Genomic DNA, 17,345 nt, shown 5'->3' on the forward strand with positions numbered 1-17,345 from the left:
GTCCGCTCAGTTGGGGAAATGGCTGGGATATGGCAGTGTACGTCGGGGAGGATACACAATGGAAGAGGAAAGGGCTAAATAAGTTAAGGCGATCTTCCCCGAATTGTCCACACTAAATGGGGGAGTATGCCCACATGAGTAAGAGAACGGGCATACACAAAAAGTCATAGAGATCAGAGTTCATTGGGAAGCTGGCCATTTAGAATGGTGTAGATTCGCGACTGATGGTGCAAGGGATGTACGGGTCATGAAGGAGTTTGCAGAGGTCGCAAGAGCGAGTGACCGCAAGAAGAGCCTGATCACAGTCTGCGATAGGAAGGACATAGATATTCTACGGGAGGCGGCGATCTATGTAATAGGGGACGGAGCTGACAGAACGAAAATTTGGGGTTGGGGGAACTCGACACGGTAGCGACCAAACATATTACTAACGGTCGTTATCCCAAAGAATGGAAGCCGCATAAACTGGTGTTGATGCCGAAAGGGAACCAGTTCTATCCGCTACTGCTACTGCGCCGTGTGGGGAAATACATGAACTGGCGATTACGGTGGGGGTTCCACAGGGGTCGTTTTAGTGATCGCCGGCATTGCACCGGCGAGGATAGCCAGAGCACGGAGTAGGGAACGGAAGCTGGAGGAATGGGAAGTACACTGGGGTGGTAGAAATTCTTGGGCGCACACCCTAATTACGAGAGTGCAGGGGTTGATCCCAAACATGGGGAGGTAAACTACCTGCTTACATAGTTCCTCACGGGACACGGTGAGCTGGTTAGTTACCTCCTCAAGATAGGGCAAAGAGGGGATGACCTCTGCCTAGACTGTCGAATGGGAGATGACAAGGAGCGTCCTTCCCTCCTTCTCTTCCCTATGGGTCATGTGTAGTTTCTTTCCTTCTGCGTTCCCTAAAGTGCTACACTATAGGTGTAATATTATATGCAAACATCTCCTTAGCGTAAAACTGTAATTGTTGGTGGCATTTCTAAGGTACGCCTTCCATACGATAACTATACAGGTTACATTGCAAAACAGTATGGTAATATAACATTCTAGAGGAAATGAGATGCCTTTTGTTTCTTCATAGCTTTTCGTTCCGGAATTTCAACCTCATAGGGTGGCTGCTCATCTTCGGCAACCCACACGCTACCACTGGCCGCTTGCTTCAGCATCACAATTACGGCTCTGCCGAGATTATCAGGCCTGCGACAAACTCAATGGTACTACCACAAATGTCTTGCTGTGATGACTTACGTTTGTAGAAAAGATTTCTCGACTGATCCATAGGCAACTTCCTTCAGATCTGGGTTGAACTCATTGGAAATGCCGTTCTTGAAAGGCACCTCGGATAGCAAGTCTGTCTTGGTGAGTCCTGGGCAAAGTGTTAAAATACGAACTTTGTTGTGGTCGTAATAAGTCTGGTGGCCAAAAGCTCGCCCCAATCCCAAGACGTAGGCTTTGGTAGCGCTGTACACTGGTGACGCGAATAAATGGTCGATGCCGTAAATTGAAGATAGATTAATCACCACCCCTCCACGTCCCCCTTTTGCAACACTCATGTGTCTCATCCCCAGGAGCGTTCCATGCATTACTCCAATCTGTCAATTTTATTGTAGTACCAACTGAAAATCGCGCTCTCGTACTTACAGCGTTAACATTCGTCAGTGGAACCGGGTTGTTTTCATTAACAACCCCAGCGTTGTTAATAACAATATCCAAACCTCCCCAGTGGACGATTGAGGCTTTGAACGCCTCTACAAAGCACGATCCAATTTACTGTGCCAAAATAGCGAACTTACCCTCAAATTGCTTTTCATTGCTTACGTCCGCTATCAAAGAGATCACCCTTCCCTGGCCGAACTTCTCGCTAAGTGCCGCCACGGCTTCCTTGCCCTTATCCGCATTAACGCCGACCATCGTAACTCCCTAAAACTAGCAAGTGATCGCGTCCAAAACTTTCGCGCTTACCTTAACCCCATTTTTCAAAAGCTCGCTGGTGATGCTCAAGCCGATCCCTCGGGTCCCTCCGGTTACCAGCGCAATTTTTCCATTGCACTCGTAACGTTGCTTCGAATGTGAACTCGCGCAAGCGAGAATCGTTAGGGCGACAATAATGACGGTCTGAACCATCTTCGTGGTGAGATGACGAAGAACTGAAAGTGAAAACTGGAATTGGCGAACTAGGTGACCTTAACGTAGGTCATGACTTCTGAAGAATGTTGTCACAAGACAAATAACAAGTCGAAAATAAATTGCACCATTAACATGCGTTTTTTCAGTAATCGCAAATTAGATATCCAAATCACTAATTACTTTAAGAGTAATGGACCAAACAAGGCCAACCTTTGTATTTAACAGTATAAAAAAATGAATGTGTTGGCCTCGTGATTACTGGGAGGTTATTTGTCAAAGAAAGTTTCATACACAAGAGTTACTGATGGTCTTACTTTATTGTGTGAATCTCTTAAATTAAATAAAAATTCCATTGTGAACGCTCCTTCTTAGAGACACCTTGGTTTCTTTGGCATAAAAACAATGTAAAGTGCAGAACACTTTGCAAAACTCGACAAAAGACTTGATTATTTTCGACTCGACTAGGTGTAAATTCCTCTAGAAGGCTCTTCCAGACTCTTGGAAACTCTGAAACGGGGGGGGGGGGCAGGCAGTATTTAGGCACACCAACTCCCACTGTGTTCTCTCAATAAATGATAGGACCCTGTTTATCCTAAACTGCTTCACCCTCTTCGGTTCCAGATAACTGTCGCCAAGGAACTGACATCTGTCTCTGATCAAAGCGTGTCCCAGTGACAGACCACATGCTCGGCAGTTTAATCTGTCTCGCCATACTCGGTAGTTTCATTTGCCTCGCCGCACAACCTGCACGCGGGCTCTCCTACAAACCTAATCTATCTAGAGTTTGCCTGCAATCAAGCGCCATAGCCGCTGACAGAGTCTTCAATGCCGCCTGACTGTCACTCCATAGGTTCCCCTGTGCACAGGTCATGATGGCCAACTGACACAGGGTGCTATGCTGACAGACTGACTGATGTCAACTCTCGGTCCATCACCATATACACTCATGTCCGTTCTCCTTTCCGTTAGGGATCCATCTGTAACCCACACGACTTTTTGATCCTAGACAGACCGGATCATCCCTTTTTTCAAGGTGGCGGTCGTATCTGAGGACTTCCTCTCAGATCCGCCCGTTTCCAAGACTGATTCGATCCTTCTACTTGTCCCAAACGTCTCGCCGCATGGAAGGCTCCCAGCCTTTACCTCCACATCTAAGTGTAAGGGCTCTACACCTGAAGTTCCTCCATGGTCAAGGTTGGCGTGACTCCAGTGGCTCCGAAACAGGCGATTCTCCGTACTTTTCCTAGGTGCTTCCAGTAGGTTGCCCTGTGAATGGCAGCTCACCATACAAGTGCACCGTACAATACTATTCCATGTCCGGGAAAGTGACTTTAGAACTCTCTGGTCTTAGTAAGACAGCCCGGGTCCCATCCCTTCTTGCGTGAAGGTGATCGGATCTGAGGGCTTCCTCCCAGATGCGCCCATGTCCAAGGCTGCTTCGATCCTTCCACTCGTCCCAATCGTTTAGCCGTGTGGAAGCCTCTTCCTCCACAGCTGTAGTAGTGTAAAGGGTCTAGTCTCAGAAGTTCCTCCATGGCCAAAGTTGGCGTGGTTTACATGGCTCCAGTGATTCTCAAACAGGGAAGCATCTGAACCTTCTCTAGCTGCTTCCTATTGGTTGCCCTGCGCATGGCAGGTTACCATTTAAGTGCACCGTATAGTATTATTGGCCTTATCACATCGATATCTGAAAACTCTCCCAGGGTTGTCCTCCGATAGACATTCCCCACTCCACGTGCACACGAGACTGTGAAGAGCCATCTCCGTAGGCACTAGACATACAAACCCTGAAAGCACGATTGAATGGATGTAGTAGCTAAGGACCAGTAGCCCATTCCTGATGTATGCATCCACCAGTTTCTCCACCGTTTTTTTTTAGAAAAAACGATGATAGACTGATGTTATATGTAGCACGGCCCGGCTTAGGTAGATAACTCTTACCTTTCTCTAGCTTTCGTGGATATACCCTAAAGTCAGGGAGGCTCTACAGAGGCGCAGCAGAGCCGCTAATATCCCGTCCGGTTCTGCACTCTTAAATGGGCTGAACGTGTTGACTGCCCATCTCAGAGTAACCACCCGGGTAGCACCTTTTGATGAGTCCGAAGTGACGTAGTCCGCACAGCGTGGAAAGTGTGTTTACAGGAGACATGTGAGAACACCCTCGGTAGACGTATATCTGCTGTATAGAAGCTCAGTGTCACCACGTTTTGATCCGGATCTATCAAAAGGATCTTACGAAGTTTTTGAACTTTAGGAAGACCCTCCATGTTACCAGAGAAAGTCCATGATCCTCGCTGGGACCTCCGAATATGGCCCTACTTGTGCTGAGCGATCTTGACATCTTCCCAGTGTGCAGGCAGCTTAGTTCGCATGGCCCTATTCCGCGGTGACGACCTCCGTTGCTACCAAACATTTTCCTCTTTATTCTCACTAATCCCTTTTCTTTGGTACTCGATCCCTATTCTTCATCTTCTACCATTAGTTTTCTCCATCTTACTTTCCAGCCCTTTTCTCTTTCCCTTTCCGCAACCTCTCTCATTTCTCTTTGTACTGTACCTTTCTTTCTTCATATGTCAACTCGTTATCTATGTATATCCTGCTCCCTTTTAACCCTCCCATTCCCCTCATACCATCCCTCTTCCTTTCCCATATTATTTCTGTGATTACTACCTTATTTTCCCTTACTTCAAATGTTCTCGCTTCTTTTGCATTCACGTCTTTGTTCTTTATGGATGTTGTTCTTTATTTTTTTCTCTCATTTTTTATCCTTTCTGAAAGTTCTTCCAAAGAGTATATAACGTATACGCTTTGGTTCTTCTTTTTCCTTATCCCATTGCTCCTCTCTTCATTTCCTTCCTTAATCCTTCTATTTCTTCCATCAGGTTGTCTTTCATGTTATCTATTTGCCCCATTGTCCCATTAGCCAATCTTTCTCAACCCCTGAGGGTGCCGGTAGTAATCCCGACGCCGCTTCAAGAGCGGTAAAGAGGGACTGAACGCCCTCCGTCGTAACGGAATTGGCTCCCGCTTACCCGATTATCGACACCAAATGCGAGGAGGGCCCTATAACACAGCGATCACCTTGGTTACCCTAGAGACGTACAAGAGACGCCCCATCCCTGGGCCTAATAAAGGGGACAGTCCTTTCCAACGAGTCCCAGGTCCACCTCCGGGTGCGACACCGTAACAATGGCCACCCTGAGTGAATCCTTCCGCAGCGACTTGCCCATAGGTTCGTGGTGCAACCGCAAACTTGAAGTGCACGAGAACCTCTGGACTTCTTCCCAGGCTGTGCTGTGCCAGACGCTGGAGTGCTTCTCTCCGGTCTGAGAGGCTTCATCCTTGACGTCGGGTTGTTCCCAGACACAGCCTTAGGGCCAGCTTAAACCGAGGTTTTGCTCTTAAGCCCACGCTTCCTGGTCATCGCCCTCTGTGCACCAGTCCTATTCTTCTTGCGGATAGGAGCCCGCCACGGTACTTGAATAAGGTCCTACGTTTGTGCCGCCCCCTTTTTGAAGGCTTGTTGGTCCCTCTTGACGAGGAACCCAAAAAGGTTTGTCTAGCCTCTAGATTATGGTCCATACAGTTCCCATGCACGAGTAATGCGGAAATGCAGTTTCACCTGGACAGAGTCGCCTGCCTAGGACTTGTTTACTAGCCCCTTCGCCCTCGGAGGTCGCCCGTTATTCGAGGGGCACCCTAGTGCCACGCAATGTTCGGCTAAGCACATTGGTCCCTACCAGTCTGGGTTTTAGCCCCAACGAGCCATTTATAATCGTCATTACCCACACCGAAGCACGAGTCACTTAATTAGTTGATTACCTTAAGCAGGGTTGACAATGAAGCATTCAGCTTCTTTCGATGACTGTGAGCTTACAGTCACGGGATAGGAATACGGGTACCCCTCCCCGCGGTTCATAACTAGCTCCTTTGATTTTTCTATTCCTTCATTCTTCTTGCGTTCCGTAAAGTGCTGCACTAAGTGCGTAAGTGGAGAGTCTTTTCTCGATGAAGGTGTTTAGGAGTGCGTATTGTTGTAAATTTGATAATAAAGAGAGTAGGTATACAGGATGAGCAAACCGGAAAATCAGGATTAGTCTGATATATTGTTAGAATGCAAAACAAATTGAGTACTTGGGTTTTTAGGAACAGTCTAAGTTGTGCATTTCGAGTGGGGGGGGGGGGGGGGGGGAGTAAACCATCTCTGATTAGTTATTAAAAAAAGATGGGTCACTTTGAATGGGGCGTTAATTAATTCACATGATTGGTAGGGATTAAGTTATAGGGGGCATTCGGTTTTGGGGTACGGGAGCGTTTGTGGTGGGAAGCGCATTACCCCTAAGACTCATGGTAGCCGAAGGAAGATCAGGGCGCGAAAGACAAGAAACGCTAGGAAGATGGCGGGCCGAATGGGAAGAGATCCCTGGACAAAGATACTAGCAGGATATACAAACAAATCATCGCAAGGAAGCGTGGGAACGTGAGACACAATTTAAAACAGTTTCTAACAAGTCACAGAGACAATGGCGCTTTTCTATATAAAATTAACAAGTATAAATTGTGCACAACTCTTGTGCGGATAAAGTGCATTTTTTTAAACCGAAATAGCTTTTGTTTTGACATCACCAATGGATATATTTCTTGCAGACGTCTCAATCACCCTTTGTGAGTACCCTAATCTGACAATTCCGTTCCTGAGGTATAAGGGAATATACTCGATCACCATAAGAGGTCAAGGAGGAGGGATATGGTTGGTAGAATTTAATTCCTTCCGTTGAGACCTTTCATTGGAGTACCATGAAGGATAAAACTAGTTGCACTCTTCCCTCCCCCTCCACCTCGTACTTTGATAAGAGGACAGAAGGAAGGGCAGTAGTTGGTAGAAAAGAGTTCCTTTCGTTAAGACCTTTAATTAGAATACAATGAGAAATAACATTAATTTTTAACAATTAATTTTAAAAATTAATTTTTTTAATTCTTAAAAAATGCGCTAAAAATAACACAACACAACGATAGATGTAAAAACTGCGAAGATAGAGAAGGTCATGGTGTGTCAGAATGTCATAAATGGGATGATAAAAGAACTAGGATAGCGCTAAATGTAGAAGAAATACTAGTAAACAACACATGCTAGAAAGCGCCGAAAAATGGAACACTATAAAGAGGTATATAGATGAAGAAATAGCAACTAGAGAGTTACAGGCCAGGCAAGATAGCACATGCTAGGTAATGCATAGGAAGAATGCAGTTTTATCCACGTCAAAGGAAATGATTGCTGTGCAAGAGAAAGAAGTAAGTTGCTTAAACGTTTCCTTTGATTCCTTTGACACAAAGTTTAATTTGTTTACGTAGAACGTGTCTAGTTATTTTGCTGTGAATGAAACAAGTTAAAAAGTAATCGTAAACGATTTCCACTTGTATTCATGTCCCATTTGTAAGATGCAACTTCTGTTAAAATCGTAAAAATCCGGCCACAAATATGAAAGATAGCGTTGCACATGGGCAATCCATTGTTGACGTGCTACTCCAATTTCAGTTTATAAGAAGAATTTCATTTCAATGCTTTTCTAAATAAGAAATTTGGAACTGCGCATGCGCAAATCTAAATTTGGAAACTTACGTTAGATTTTCATTTGTTCCAAGCGCCTATGTATCAAATTTCATTTAAATGCTTCCATAAATTAAAAAAGTTGGCAGTGCGCATATACAAAACCAAATTTTGAAACTGGTGTTAGATTTTAATTTATTCCAAGTGCCTATGTATCAAATTTAATTCAAATACTTCTATAAATAAAAAAGTTTGCAATTCGGTTTATAAATGGTCGAGATGCGAAAAGGGCACTGTGAATTTTGAATGGATTCGACTCAACTTTTGGCATTGCGTATTATATGGCTAAAGCTATGCGCATATTGAATTTCATGCAATTCAGTTCATAACTAACGGAGATCTAAAAGCGATCGGACATTTCTAAACAAAGTTATCGTTCACACGGACAGATAGAGGGACAGGTAGACAAAGGAACAGACGGACAGACCAACAGACAGACGACAGACAGCAATACAAAATTATAAACGATCTCTAGGATCGTTAATAAACGGCAAAAGTGTAAAATTATGGAACATGTAAAAAACGGTTTTTTGTTTTTTTTTACAATAACTTCTTTAGCAATAAACGCAGAAAAAATTCCTTCCTTGGTGCAAGCCTTGTGGAAATGCACTAAAAAGGGATTGGCCTTTGTCCTGCAATCTAGAAACTCTGAACTTTAACTTCACATAAGTGGCTAAAGGTCAATTCTGCGGCGCTCATTGTTTGATTTTCCAAAACATTGTCTCTGTAAGGAGTGCCGTATCGAGTATATTTTGGTTGAACATTATTATCCAACGAAGGACATTTTTTATGAGGTATAGTGAATTTTATTAATGTAAAATGAAGGGCTGCATATCTAAAAAAAAATTTCGTGAGCCACATATGGCAATTGTCACGAACACATTTGATGTGTTTTCAGAAAGATACGAATCTATGGGTAATTTGGTCTGGATCTGCAACAAAAATTTGTTGATTTATTTAAAGTTCAAGAAGGTTAATAAGATTATTATTTCTAAGGTAAGCCTTATATAGAATAATTACACATTACAAAATAGTATAATAACATGCCAACCAGAGGGAGCGAGATCCCTATTGTTTCTTCATAGCTGTTCGTACCGGAATATCAATCTCATATGGTAACTGCTCATCTTCGGCAACCCACACGCTACCACTGGCACCACACTGTAGCATCACAGTTACGGCTCTGCCGAGATTATGAGGCCTGCGACAAACTCGGAACTACTACCACGAATTTATTTCGGCAATCACTTACGATTGTAGATAAGATGAGTCGACTAATGCATAGGCAATCTCTATCAGATCAGGAATGAACTCGTTGGAAATACCCATCTTGAAAGGTACCTTAGATAGCAACTCTGTATCGGTGAGTCCAGGGCAAAGTGTTAAAACGCGAACTTTGGTTTGGTCGTAATATGATTCGTGGCCAAAAGCTCGCCCTAAGCCCAAGACGTAGGCTTTGGTAGCGCTGTACACTGGTGACGCGAATAAATGGTCGATGCCGTAAATTGAAGATATATTAATCACCACCCCTCCACGTCCCCCTTTTGCAACACTCATGTGCCTCATCCCCAGGAGCGTTCCATGCATTACTCCAATCTGTCAATTTTACTCTAGCACCAACTGCAAATCGCGATCTCGTACTTACAGCGTTGATATTCGTCAGTCGAACCGGGTTGTTTTCATTAACAACTCCAGCGTTGTTGATAACAATATCCAAACCGCCCCAGTGGGCGATTGACTTTTTGAACGCTTCTGAAAAGCGCGATTCAATTCACCGTGCGAAAAACGTGAAACCTACCCTCCAATTGCTTTTCGTCGCTTACGTCCGCTATCAGCACAATCACCCTCCCCTGTCCAAACTGCGCGCCGAGCGAATCCACGGCTTCCTTACTCCTAGTCGGGTTAATGTGAACCATCGTAACTCCCTACAACTGGTACTGGTGATCGTGTACGAAATTTGCGCGCTTACCTTAACTCCGTTTTCTAAAAGCGCTGAGGTGATTCCCAAACCGATCCCTCGATTTCCTCCGGTTACCAGCGCAAATTTGCCGATGAAATCGTAAGAGTGGTTGGAAGTTGAACTCGCGCAAGCGAGGATTGTTAGAGCGACAACGATGACGGTCTGAAGCATCTTTGTGGTGAGATGTCGAAGAACTGAAAGTGGAAATTGGATATGGCAGACTGTTCCATGACAAAACATAACAAAAGTGGGCCCAATGGCTGTACTAGTTGGCAATGTAATGACCAGAAGAGAGTTTCCGATCCGAAAGACAGGCGAATCGGTCAAATGAACCGAAAAGTTTGCCCCAAAAATGAGGACGAATATTCTGGGGGAGTATTTTCTTTCTCTCTCTTTCTCTATACGTCAATTAGAAGAGCTCATACCTTCAAAAGTATCATCGTAATACGATGTAAGTGATGAATTAGTTAAAATCCTCTAAGCAAGGAATCGCATCAGTTGAATGAGAAAGTCAATAAGTATTAGGAGTTGCCAGAGACGGCGCTAGAGGAGAGTCAACTGGATTGGACCCGCGTGAAGTTAGCCCCCTAACATTAAAATAATGAAACGTCACATAGTTCCTTCGTTTGCACTTTGATTGTACCTTGGATTGCACATTTAGGCACACTTCGATTTTTCGTTTTGCGCATTTTCCTAAAAAAAGGTTCTGAAAAAATAAAAATTTGGGGGATATTTTTACGATTTTAGTCCTTCAACATTAAAATAATGGAGCGCATTTGACTTCGTTTGCCTATGTAAGCACAAATGTTTCCTTTACATAATTTTAGGCCCTAACCTAGGCCCTAACCTTTATTTTATTCATTTTTGCAAATTTATTTGTAAAAATGTAGCTTTTAATCTCACTTTGGCCGGCTGGCAGGCTGGCTGGCTGTTTGGCTGGCTGGCTGGGAGCAAATGCGCGTCATTAGAAGAACGCTTGCGGAAAGGCGAGGAGTGTACATGTACCTACCGGGGTCGTGTAATTAACAACTTCAGAGACGGTGCTACATGATGTGGTGTCGGCGACATCTGGGCGCCATCCCCGAGCGTGGTGTGCTAATCTAGATATTTTTCAGTTTTTTCCTATCTTCTTCTACAGTTTTGGTCCGATTGTTTTCAAATTGGTGTCGTCGGAGAGACCTTATAAACGCGTACAACTCCTGCGTGGCTTGTTTTTTCCCAGGGACGAAATTAACCACCTTTTTCCGGGCGCGCGTCTGCGAGGGGTAATCGGCTTCGGGCAGGTGCGAATTTTGTCACGCGGTTTAAAGTCTCTTAAATATCGAATCGCGGTCTCTCTTTCTCGTGCCGCCAATAGAAGCCCGAGCTATGACAAGTGACTCAAAAATTGAGTACTATTTTGTGAAAAATAAAACCTTATTCGTCGCCCGCCTGCGTCCGTGTAATATATCCAAACAAGCTGTATAGGCTTTTCTTTTTGTTTCGTTGTGTTTTGGAATAAATGTTGGGCAATCAATTAATTATTGTGCTTATTCGAATCCGTTGTGCCACCCGGATAGAGTTTTTCATGTCAATTTCCTTTCGGGCCCAAGAATTAAGTCAGGTGATAATGAAAATTTGTGTAGTTGACTCTTCGGAAATCGATCGAGGCCACCAAGTCTCTCAAATTGAGAAATTTTGTGTCAATATTAGGATTTTTCTTTTAGCAGATGCCGGATGTGTTCAAGGAGAGATGATATAATTCTAAGTATTGTAGCGTACTTAACCCCCAGGTTCTACGCTAACTTCACACTACAAGAATACGGAAATAAAGTCAATCCGGCAACGTTTAAAAAATTGCCACCCGAATGACTATTCCCTCCAAAACTAAACAAGATCCCGCTTAAATTTGGAAAGTGGCACGTGATAAAACATCTAGGCATGGCCCCCTTACGTTAGTTGTAAACAACGCTATGACCTGAAGCACAGCAGGGAAGGAACGTAAAATAAAACACATTGTGAAAAGTTTGTATAATAATGATCGTAATTATTATGATTGTAAAAGCTCGGAAATTTAAGTCTAAAATAAATTACATTGCAGAAATAAACTTTGAAAATGGTAGTTCACCGAATAAAAATAGAAATAGGCTGGGAAAAAAAGAACTTACCAATAAAAAACCAGCCGTCAAATTAATATTAAATTGTGTTGTAAAATTAATTGTTTGTAATAATCTGAATGCGTAACATAAAATTATAACATAACAAAAGTAGCAGGTAAACTTTAAGAGGTAACATATAGGTTAAAAACAAGTTTTGGGAATTATGGGTCAGGTAATCAGGTACCAAGATTCTAAGAAAGGGTGAAATACACAGAATGTGACTCATCTTTGGTGCAATAAAGTCCTTCTGTTAAAAGCAAGATGGAAAATTACATGGCCCTGTAGGTAAATTTAACTAAAAAGAAGATATGTGGAAATTATCAAATCACCACTAATTTATCGCACACAGATTCTAAACTGAAGAGCTTTGAATAGCGTAATCCCGCTCCTGCAAGATGGGTAACCCGCCCCTGGTTTCGAGCCTACAGTTGAATGTCGAAGACAATCACGGAATTAGGTGTCGTAACTCAATTTTGACTACAGTTCTTTACCACCCCCGTAACTGCTTCATTCACGGAGAAAATTGTTAGTAACAAACAACAAGTCAGTACATACACCAACGAATCGGTAATTTCCTCATATTAAAATAAAATGATCAAAACTTATATGAATGTTACTTCAGGGACAAGACCAAGTAATCAACATCAATAAACATAAATTAAACCTTTCAGTATCAATTTTGATTTGTTTTGACCTAGTTGGACGGGTGTTTGGTGAGTGGTGTAGTGCTAGTGACCGCATACCATTGCACACAGCAGTGCATAACAAAATTTGAACAAAATCCGTCGAGCCGCTACTTAGGGAAACGGCCAACGCCAAATGTACATAGGTACGTACTTACGTACACACAAACGGAAAATTTTATTCTTTAAAATTTGCCTAAAATGATCTAAAATGTCAATATTTGATGAAATTTTATCCACAAAACGGCGATCACAATTATATCCACCTAGCTCAAGCGAGTCATGCGAAAAATTTGGGTTGTCCATTGACGGGATGAGTACCAGACTTAAATTAGCAGGACAAATTAGCACAAAACGTGAATAAAATGAAATGTTTAAAATATATATGTTGACACTACAGTGAGAAGCTAGCGGCAAATCCCAAAAAATTTGAAATTCTACCGTGACTCGCACAAAATTGTAAATTAACAGAACAAATTAGCACAAAATGAGACCAAATTAATGCAATAAACAATTTTGAAAATATCAATGCAGCGCGAAGTGGTGAAGTGAGTGTCATCAGAAAAAAATGAATTACTCATTTACGTGATGAGCACAAAATTTTAAATAAGCAGCACAAATTAGCACAAAATGAGCACAAAATTATAAAAAATGAAAATTTTGAAAATATGGATGTTGACACTCCAGCGTGAAGTTGGAGAGTCATCAGAAAAAGTTGAATTGCTCATTAAGCTGAATAGCACAAAATTTTAAATTACCAGCACAAATGAGCACAAAAATATGAGATGCTTGGAACTTAATTTCTTTCAAGTCGACACTCCAACTTCACGGACTCGTAGGGGTATGGGCCTGAACAGTAGGATCGGACATAGTTCGTGAAAAACTGACTAAGAATTGTTTTTTACGGAGTTATCAACGGTTCGCGATTTTTTTAAATATTTTTTTAAGAGATATTATCAACGTTTCCATTTGGTGTACAACTTATTTTCTCAAAAAGCAACCATTTAAAATTGTTACCGCAAGAAGTACCGCAGCGCCTTGTCATATGACCCGAGGCGGCAGACAATCGATTTTGGCACGCTCGGATAGGCCAAAGTAGCACTCCGTCGGTTAAAATTTTGATCACTCTCGTTCAGTGGATTTCGATCTAGCTCCTTTACTGTGGGGGCATATAAACAAGAGGAACAAAGATCATATACTGCAAGTGGCCAAGAATCTACGTACATCGGAATGGAAAGTAGGCGGACTCAAATTCACATGTAACAGCACTATAGACGAAAAGGTGGTGGCCTCGGGGATTCCCATAGAAAGATGGGAAGAGTGGAGCAGAAACAAACACAAAATGAAGAAAGATAGCAAGCGAGTACTGGAAATTGAGGAAGAACCAGACATAAACACACGCAGCCAAGAGGAGGAGAAGGATACAGAAAGAGGGGCAGTGAGAGGACAACAACAAGAAAGGGAGAAACAAGAAGGAAGGAAATGAGACCAAACGATGGAGACATCGGACACTAACAGAACGCCCGATGGAGAGGCCATCACCAGGAAGCAGAGTTCGCTACAATGCAGATATTCCAGTGGCGTGTGCCCGTACCTTTTCGAGTCGGACAACACCCAGTTAGCCGCCCCATCACAACCTCCGCAATCCACAAAATCCACCACATTGTTTGGCATGTGTCGCGGTCCAGCGCAATGGCAACAACAGTGATGTAGGTGCACCGCTGCTAGTTCCTACCAGAGACACATCCCCCCCCGACAGTTGACTAAATTCCGGAACAGGCGACTACGCCAGGCGTATGCCAAAGTATCAAGAGTGTCAATTGGTAAAAAGAAAATTATTTGATGATTGATCTTTTGTCAGTTGACCTTCGGGGAACTTCTTTGACTGAAGAGAACCAAAAGGCACAGAAGCTGCAGACTCTGTTAAAAGCATCCATTCACGGTAACTGTGAAACTTATTGGATCCGCTACAATGACCACAATTACTGCAGAGACAAAAGGTACACACTAGGGAATGCAATCCCGCAGCAGAATCTCAATCCCGGTATTTGAGGGATCGTTAGATGTTCCAGCGGGATCCCGGTATTTGCGGGATCCCGCAAAGATCCCGCAAACCGCAAAATTTTAAATATGGCAAATAAGCAATTTTGTGCGGTTAATTTCTGTATTAAAATAAATCGGTAATTATTACAATATTCAACAAAAAAGTACGTTCAGACTAACTTAAAACCCAAATAAACCTCACCTGTAAAGCACAAAAAATAAACTTCTAAAGTGCCCCAAAAATCCTAGTAGGCAAAATGTTTAACGAAAAAAGTTTAACAATTATTTTAAAAATAACTTCTCCGTTATGCGTTTCATTAACAAAGTAAACAGAGTCGTCCCCTTGGTCGACAAATTCCTCAGTCCCGCAAATCCCGCGGGATCCCACTCCATTTATGTACGGGATTAATCCCGCAAAAATGCTGTGGGATCCCGGTATTTCGGGATCCCGCGATCCCGGTATTGCATTCCCTAGTACATACCGAACATAGTTTTTTTTGTTTTAATTGGAAACCTTTATCTGCACCGGCAGACAATTTCGAATGAAAAACCCATATCAAACCTAATTTTTATTAAAGTGCACTTAAAAAGGTTAAAATACCTTTGATTTGGAATTTTTTGATTTTCTTTAGCTTTAAAGAAAAAATATAAGAGACATTGTAATCAAACTTTTTAAAAAAAAAACTCAAATCGGACAAACAACAAGCATTTTAGGGTACGAAAATATGTAGTAAAACTCACTTACTCACCCTGTTTCATCAAATTCGAGGAGATCAGTGCTAAAAATTAACATGGGAATGTTTTTATATAATAACACTGTTTATTCCTCGGAAATAACAAGATTAAAAGGATGGCAAATAATATTTACCTACTCAAAGAGATAATCTCACCGTGCTACAGAAACTTTATTTTACTGTGCTTTGGCATCACTAGTCTAAATATTTAAGTACCTGTAAATCATCCGTAATTAAAATTTTTCGCAAAGACGAGGAACAAAGTTACACAACTTTCTGTATCAACTCGTGTAGTAAGAGTTGCTATGCTATTGTAGGTTTGCACGAAGATTAAAACACAAATATTGAATGTGATGTCTGTGTAATGAGAGCGTTTATTTTGACTTGCGAAACTTGGCATTTTTTTGTAAATACTTTTGTGGACGATGTTATAAGAGGCCTTATATAACTTTTCGTCCCTCTCGTTTCCCTTTTTTCCCCACCGTCTCACTTCAGCTATTTCCTATTCCCCTTTTTCCGCCTTCTACCACTCTTCCTGTCATCTTCTCTCTCATTACTCTGAACCCCCTTTTTCATTTACCACTTTCTCCACCTCGACTCATCTTTTCTCTCCTATGGTGCTCCAAAATCTTAGATTTGTCGACCTGCGTAGCTGAGATGAGATTACGTTAGTGGCTCTAACTTTGGCTACAAGGGTCCTGGGTTCGAATCCCAGGTAAGGTATGGCTGTTTGTGATTGTATAGTGGGTTGAGTGGGAAGAGTAGCAAAATTGCTAACACTCCGCCCACTATAAAATAAAATATAGATTTAGACATACAATTTAAATTTTCACCGCGCAAGTCTCCTGTTCACATCTTTTTCATTCGACTTACCCCTATGCCACATTCTTTTCCGACTTTCCTTCCTCCTAACTAAAATGTATGTTTTTTCTAAAACCACCCCTCTTCCAAAAATTCACTCCTGCTTTCCACCTTTGTATGTTCCCATAGCAGCGTTTGTTTGGTTTTCGTATGGGTGGCAGTCCCTGGCTACAGACGATTCGAACCCACCACCTGTGAGGTTAGAATCCGAGCCTTAAACCGTTCCTCCTAACTGAGCATGTGCTCTACTCGTATATCTTCCTCTTTCTCTCCACAAATTCTGCACATCCTTTCTTTCTCCACGTCTCCTTCCCTCCTTCCTTGTTTCCGCATCTAAGCTTTGGGATACCCGGACAAGGGACGACTAGTTCACCACCGGCGATATGTCATTTCACATCGCAGTGGAGCGGGAAAACGCCGATCTACGGGTCCTATTGAATAATCTTACGTGGTTTTACAGTTAATAAAGAGATGAAGGATGAGAAGTCTTTACAAAAAAAATTTCTCTCTAGCGCCTTTATTTTGAACCCGATGCAAAAAGTGTAGATGCAGAAGCCTTTTTTGTAGACCTCATCAAGACACATCTTTTTTGTAATTGACATTTTTCACTCTGATGCTTACTTTTAGAGAAATATGAAATTTAGAACAATAAAATAAATAGTATGCTAAAAAATATTTAAAAAAATTTTTCAAGCCGTTATGACTTTTAAAATTTTGACACTCTCAACAACCTTGAAGATGGTTACGGATCAAAACCAAAATAGGACGTTTTCGATTCCCCATACCACCCTATATGCACCCCAAATATAAGTTATAAGATTGAGAAAGTCTGATGTAATGCAATACCAGCATATGATTGATTAATGAATTATGAACAATAGAAATAAATGAAATAGAAACTAAACAAGTATAAATTGTTCACAACTCTTGTGCAGATAAAGCGCATTTTTTAAACCGAAATAGCTTTTGTTTTGACATCACCAATGGATATATTTCTTGCAGACGTCTCAATCGCCCTTTGTGAGTACCCTCCACCGACAATCCGTTCTTGAGGTATAAGGGAATATACCCGATCACGATAAGAGGTCGAGGAGGAGGGCTATGGTTGGTAGAAATTAATTCTCCTTTCGTTTAGACTTTTCATTAGAGAACCATGAAGGATAAAACTAGCTCCCCCCCCCTTCGGACCCC

General features: G+C 42.2%; 2 protein-coding genes across 4 annotated transcripts; both read right to left on the bottom strand.

The window, feature by feature from the left end:
• Positions 1–947: 947 nt before the first annotated feature.
• LOC116180815 (15-hydroxyprostaglandin dehydrogenase [NAD(+)]-like) lies at positions 948–2,228 on the bottom strand. Its single transcript, XM_031500950.1, has 5 exons — positions 1,963–2,228; positions 1,794–1,920; positions 1,642–1,748; positions 1,249–1,592; positions 948–1,197 (listed from the first exon to the last, which is right to left on the bottom strand). The coding sequence occupies exons 1-5, from the start codon at positions 2,122–2,124 to the stop codon at positions 1,047–1,049; spliced, it is 891 nt and encodes a 296-aa protein (XP_031356810.1). The 5' UTR covers positions 2,125–2,228; the 3' UTR covers positions 948–1,046.
• Positions 2,229–8,741: 6,513 nt separating this feature from the next.
• Positions 8,742–15,557, bottom strand: LOC116181342 (15-hydroxyprostaglandin dehydrogenase [NAD(+)]-like). 3 transcript variants are annotated; one of them, XM_031501671.1, is made up of 6 exons: positions 15,510–15,557; positions 9,705–9,889; positions 9,534–9,660; positions 9,381–9,487; positions 8,988–9,331; positions 8,742–8,936 (listed from the first exon to the last, which is right to left on the bottom strand). In XM_031501671.1, exons 2-6 carry the CDS (start codon positions 9,864–9,866, stop codon positions 8,804–8,806), a joined length of 873 nt encoding a protein of 290 aa, XP_031357531.1. In that variant the 5' UTR covers positions 9,867–9,889; positions 15,510–15,557; the 3' UTR covers positions 8,742–8,803. The 3 variants fall into 3 exon arrangements, with proteins under 3 accessions (XP_031357531.1, XP_031357530.1, XP_031357529.1); XM_031501670.1 differs by lacking the exon at positions 15,510–15,557 and adding an exon at positions 15,309–15,390; XM_031501669.1 differs by lacking the exon at positions 15,510–15,557 and having other exon boundaries at positions 9,705–9,937.
• Between the last annotated feature and the right edge of the window lie 1,788 nt (positions 15,558–17,345).

The sequence above is a fragment of the Photinus pyralis genome, unplaced genomic scaffold, assembly GCF_008802855.1.
Source record: "Photinus pyralis isolate 1611_PpyrPB1 unplaced genomic scaffold, Ppyr1.3 Ppyr1.4_LG9, whole genome shotgun sequence".
Taxonomy (NCBI): domain Eukaryota; kingdom Metazoa; phylum Arthropoda; class Insecta; order Coleoptera; family Lampyridae; genus Photinus; species Photinus pyralis.